Below are 6,574 nucleotides of genomic sequence, written 5' to 3' on the forward strand. Positions count from 1 at the left end.
ATTTGGCTTAAAATCAGTCTTTCCTCTTCTTGTCCTCCCATCCCTCCTACCAAAATGCCAGAATACAACTCATTGTATTTTCAATGAGTACTTTAAAAATAAATCCTCTATAATAATATAAAAATGCACAATCACAAATACTTCGGGAAATATGAAAATTGTCTCTACTAATGTAGAAAATTAAATGAGTATTTAAAAAGTTCAAAGAATTGGATTCAGCATTTGTCTGGAAGAAAGATAGCTTNTTACACTGGAGTCTTAAATCAGCATTATTAACACTTAGTGCAAGTCAACAGTTATTAAAATTCTGAACAACCAGTTCTCATTTTCCAAAGCCCCATTTTGGACTAGTAATAATGCTACTTTCTTAAAGAGAAAAAAAAAACCCTCTCAATAATATTATAATTTAGAAAATGTTGCACTGGTCCCACTGTAATTACAGAAAAATTTTAATAAGTAATAACTGGATCAAGATGATAAATTAAATACAAGTTCTAGCCTACCTTACCAATCCAAATTCATAGATACAACAGAAAAAAAAGATACAGACACATGCATATATGACTAGAGGAGGAAAAAGCAGCCCATGACACATGCAGGAACTGTTTCAAAATGCTGTAAACTTGGGTGACAGATACGGACAGTAGAAGAGAGCCCTGGCCAACCTAAAGGAAGAGTGGTTGACTAGAATGCTTACAAAGCTATACCCAATCTGTCTCCTATCTGCCTCCTAACATCATCTCACAACACTCTCCTACTTATTAGATTTCTTTTGGTTCCTTGAATAGGTCTCCACCTGTGAATGTCACCACCACACACAAGTTCTTCCCTGACCACCCTCTACTAAAGTAATCCCCTATTCATTCCGTCATAACCTTTTATTTGTTTAGGGTCTGTCTTCCCCTACCACAATTAGAGGTCCACAAAAAAGAGATCTTGACTTACTCACTGAATGGGAGAGTAAACTGGTTGGGGTACTAAAGAAAGAACAGCCAGGCAGTTCTCTTTCCCTCCTGACCTCCACAGCAAGCAAAAGATGGGAGAGGCATCTGCTCCCAAATAAGAGCAGTGAAAGGCAAATGTTTGTGGCCATGAGAAAGATCAGCAATGGAGGAAGGAGACAACATCCAGGAGGAAGGGGAAGCCCTTCTACCTTTGAAGACTATTATACCACCCTCCAGTCAGCATTTAGAGAAAAGATATAATATCCGGAGCCAAGAAGCCTGTCCCATGCCTCTCCCACAATTACTGGAGGAAAGCTACAGCAATTTTATATAACATTTAGAGAGACAAACAAGGAATCTTACATAGGGAAAAGAAAATATGAGTACACAACTAAGAATCACCAAACACTTATGGGAAATCAATACTGTAAGAAGACACTAGGGATGGCTGGCTGGCTCAGGTTGTTAGAATGTGTGACTCTTGATCTCAGGGTCATGAGTTCAGGCCCCACAATGGGTGTAGAGCCTACCTAAAATGAATAAGTAAATAAAAAGTTAACCCACTAAATTCAATAAACAGAAGAATGGCCAAGGAAATAGCATTAATAACAGAATAAGACTGTAGTATCTCCAGAAAGATGTGTGAATATACTACAACCATAAGAAAAAGAATGAACTACAGTTACTGGAAATTAAAAACATTATCCCTTACATTAAAAAAACGTTGAATAAAAAGTCTGGAAACAGCATAAAAAATTGAGAAATTCTGCCAGTACAAAAAGCAAAAGGACAAAGAGATGGAAAGTATTCAGTGGAAAGATAATAGATAAGAAAAACAGGAAATGAAGAAATAAAACTATTTTTAACAGATGATATGATCTTATATATTATAAAGAAAATTCTAAATAATATACTCAGCAAAATTGAAGGTACAACATCAACACTTAAAAATTAGTTGTATTTCTGGGGCACCTGGGTGACTCAGTCGATTAAACGTCCGACTCTTGGTTTCGATTCAGGTCATGATCTCACAGTTCATGAGTTTGAGCCCCGCATCAGGCTCTGCACAGTGATAGTTGCAGAGCCTGCTTGGGATTCTCTCTTTCTCTCTGCCCCTCCCCCACTTGCTCTCTCTCTCTCAAAATAAATAAATGAAGAAATTTAAAAATTAGTTGTATTTCTACAAACTAGCAATGAAAAATCTTAAAAGGAAGCTATGAAAACAATTCCATTTAAAAATAACAACAAAAGATATGGAAACCAACTTGACAATAAACTATTTTAAAAAAACAACAAAAGAATAACAATAGTGCTGAAACAACTGGAGAGTCACATGCAAAAGAATGGAGTTGAACCATTATTACATACCATATACAAAAATTAACTCAAAATGATTCTACCATGTATACTTAATTAATCAAGTATGAAGCAAAATAAAGACATTTTTGGACACTGAAAAAAAAAACAAATTAGTCACCCATCTTAATAATAAGATACTACTCAGAAGAATTTCAGAGGGGAAATAAGAAATTCTAGGACACCAGAAACAGTAGCATGTAAGTTTGATCCAGATGTAGCAATGGACACTTAAAATAAAAGATTTCATTTGATCTTGACACTTGAGTATCTTCTGAGGAAAAAAGTTTAAAATTATTAAATTATATTTCATTTTTTAGGATTCTAATCATATTTCATGATCATAGGATAACACATATAATCATAACATAAATGTTGTTTATTGATCGTCAGTTCCTCAAATCAACCTACAAAGTACAACCAAGTGTTACAGAAAAAAAATGTAGATGTTCTAAACTTTGCCAATGTTAAAAATACAAGTAAGAAAAATCGAGAGGTGTACGGGAAAGAAGAAAAAGGGAAAATATTGTAATTTCTTCACCCTTCATAGCAGTGAATTAACAGGTATTGTTGAAAATTATTAAATAAAAAAATAGATAAGTATATTATTTACAAGTTATTAATGGCAATGACCTCAAGAATTAAAACCAGGACCTTAACAGTGTCTGGGGAAGGGAATGGAGTATAAGAAGGTGTTAACATAAATTACTTTTAATTTTACCTCCTTCTGAATTGCTTTCTTGTTTATATATTAACTGCATAATTTAAAATTTCTAGTTTACAAAAATATAAACATTTCTTATATCTATTAATGAAATATTATGCTATTGTTAAAAGAAATGTGAAATGAGGGGCGCNTTAAGAAACAGAACAAATGAACATAGAGATGAAAAAAAGAGGAAAAGAAAAGAAACATACTCTTAACTATAGAGAACTGATGGTTAACAGAGGGGAGGTTGGTGGGCGATGGGCAAAATAGGTGATAGAGATTAAGGAGGGCACTTGTTGTGATGAGCACTGGATGTTGTATGGAAGTGTTGAATCACTATACTGTACACCTGAACTAATGTTACACTGTATGTTAACTAACTGGAATTTAAATAAAAACTTAAAAAAAGATAAAGAAAGTCAGTTCATCCTACCCACTAAAACAATCTATAAATCAGTCCTATTCTGTCACTAATATTAAAAAAGTCACTGCTTGCAAGTTCCTAGCTAATTCACCAGAGGGCTCTCTCACCAAAGATACTTCTGTCATCTCTATGAACAAATTCTGGGCACCTGTAGCCTAAGTCATGGCTTCCTAAATACCTGTGACCTCAAAATCTTGTGATATACACGGATTAATTTCAAAGGATACAACTTTAGAAAAGAAGGAATTTCTTTAAAAGAATATGAATAAGAAATTGATTAGAAAGAATAATACTTACATGTAAACATATTTCGCTGGGTATAGAAGTTATCACATTCAGGTCCCTTTTGAACACTGATATGTTAGCAGGCTGACTCACAGCCACATTGGACAGGATCTTAGAGCCTGTCTGCTGAAAATTAGGGGACTGTGCAGGACTATCTTGAATTCCACTGTGACTGATGCCTATGACTTCTGGCACTGGACATGAGAGCGTATCTTCAGCAGAGGAAGAAAATGGAGAGTCTATGCTTTGGGTATCCTTCTGACTCTCAGGATAGATGCTAGATATGCTATGCTCCTGATAGAGCAAGTTTCTTAATTTTTCATCCAGAGTTTTAATTCGGTTGTCTGCAAACTCCATTTTTGGAGGTCTTTCCCCATCTGATTCCAAGACAGTGGTGGGTAGAAGGGTAGTCAGTTCAAGGCCAGGGGTCTGAGTGGGAATGACCATCTTAGGAGAACTTGCTTCAGTGTTCATTGTGGTTTCTCCTTCTTGGGAAATCAACTCTGCATCCATAGTTGGCTGTTGCATTGCTAAGGATTGAGGCTTTTGATCAGACATAAATGCCAGAGTTGTAAGAGAGTTACCAGCAATCTGAGTTGACTCGCCAGGAGGGATCGTAAGTACATCAGCCTGACTGGCAGCTTGGTGACATGGATGTACAGGTAGAAGTATGCCTGCTTGGTTGGTGAGTCCCTCACATTCAACTGGAACTGCACGAACTGAAGCAGCAGTATGACTTGAACTACTAGCAACTGATGCCATTATCTGCCTGTCATCTTCCATTTGATAAAATACAGCTGGCTGCTTCGTGTCTACACTGGCATATTTGGAAATCTTACCATCAACTACATCCTTGAGTTCTGATTTGGAGGCAAAAAGTACATGCTGGCTTGGATTATTTTCTAGAGTGAGCAGTGTATCCTGTGATACTTCCTTATTACTTGTGGTTCTTGGACCTAGAACAATAACAAAGAATAGTTAGGCACATATTAATAAATACAAAGCATGGATTAGTACCCAAACTCAAAGGGGACAAGAAGAGTAAGGGACAAACAAGAACCTGTGTGAATAAGTGTTATAAATAAGACTCAAAATACACAGAATCCAACCTGCCAAGGAAAAAAAAACCCTTATTTTTTCATAAATATTACATTTTAAAATGGCTTAAGTTACACCCAAACAATAGCATCTTCAAAAATGCTTATGAAAATTCTCATAAGAACAAATACCCACAAGATAAAGATATGGTATAAATTTTGTATCCCCATCCTCCAAGTCTGGATGAAGTTGACAGACAGTGAACACTTACCAGAAAGTAGAGGTAACCCAGGAACTGTAGACATGGGCTGCTGAAGAGAAGGAGGAGATTGAGCCTCACGGTTTCTTATTGTTTGATTGATACAGAATCTCCACCGACCAACCGGAGATGACTGAGGAGCAGATTCATCTGTAGAAAGAATTTGCAAAAATTAATAGGCTAAGAAATTGTAAACATGTTTACCCTATTCATTAAGGAAACCAGGTTAAAGCACCAATTTGTGTTGTACCTCCATTTCCAATAGCACTAGGATATGTGCAAATTTTATAAGACCAGACCTCCCAATGCTGGCAAATACTCTAAAGAACTGAGCACAAGATATCTTTAGGGAAGGATTTTAGAATCTACGAAACAAACACTGTATCAATAGGAATTAGAAGTAGGCCACAATTTGGGGGAGAAAATAGAAAATACTTTCTTCAACTGTTCTGATCCTAATTATGATGATGCTTATGCAAATCTATGAGTATTAACATTTATAGAACTGGATCCCAAAAGAAAAAAAAATCAATTTTACTGTATGACAACTTAAAAATAAAGTAAGTCCCTACACCTTTACTCCTACTTTGTAAACTTATTCCAATAAGTAATTCTTTTTTAAACTTTAACCTACTTTATCAGTTAGAAATCTGCTCAAATTCCTCCTAACAAGAGAAAGAACATAGAGGAGGACCATGGCATCCTAACACAAAGTAAATTTCAGGGTAATGGTATCTGATTTCATGACTCCCACACCACCTGTTGTTCTTCATGTTGTTATAATTCCTTCACNAAACTTATCAGTGATCAAAGCAGGTAAAAGCATAACATTAGTGGAAGGAAATCAAGATATAAATGACTATATTAAAAAATGAGGCAAACTTAGAACATAGTGATATTAGTTAAGAAAGGTTCTGTCCATCTCACATCAGTGGTTAAAAAAAAAAAACTTACCAGTTGATTTAAAACAGTAAAGCCATCAAAGGTCATAAGTTATGTGACTGCTTTTCTGGTAACATACCATGCAGCAACTTAGAAATAAACTAATTAGATAAAGAACCAACATTTGAAGGAAACCTACAGAATGGTTTTACTTTTTACATTGGGGCTAAAAAGTCCTTTCAAAGTGTGGGAAAACCTACATTACCAATATATTAATTTCCTTCATGGTAAACATCTTTCCCAACGAAGATACATGAATTGAAGTTTCCAAATGTCTTGCTTCAAAAGCCACATGGTAAATATTATTAAATATACTTACTGCTGGTCTGAGTAGATGCAGAATTTATCTGTACTTGTTCAGATGATCCTGTCTGAATTAAAAATGAACAGATAAATAAAGAAGTTCCTGATATATATCTGAGAACACCTATTTGCTAAACAATTGCTCTTACTTGGCTACTGTTGGATTCCACAGTTATAGAGTCAGTTCCGATGACCCTATCTGTAGCAGAGTGGGCATGAAGGATCTCCTGGGCCTGACCTATAATAGCCCTCAATTCTTCTACAAATTTTTCTTTCTCACTTTCCAGCACAAAGTTATCTTCAATCTGTGCAAA

The 6,574-nt window shown here is 35.4% G+C and overlaps 1 protein-coding gene across 1 annotated transcript in view; it reads right to left on the minus strand.

Moving 5' to 3' along the window:
* Positions 1-6,574, minus strand: part of WNK3 (WNK lysine deficient protein kinase 3) — a 132,802-nt gene that overhangs the window by 25,460 nt on the left and 100,768 nt on the right. The window contains 4 exon segments of the mRNA XM_077758369.1: positions 3,731-4,674; positions 5,028-5,165; positions 6,277-6,328; positions 6,410-6,565. Of these exon segments, the coding sequence (XP_077614495.1) occupies positions 3,731-4,674; positions 5,028-5,165; positions 6,277-6,328; positions 6,410-6,565 (1,290 nt within the window).

This window comes from Crocuta crocuta, unplaced genomic scaffold, assembly GCF_008692635.1.
Source record: "Crocuta crocuta isolate KB4526 unplaced genomic scaffold, BGI_CrCroc_1.0 scaffold1067, whole genome shotgun sequence".
Taxonomy (NCBI): Eukaryota; Metazoa; Chordata; class Mammalia; order Carnivora; family Hyaenidae; genus Crocuta; species Crocuta crocuta.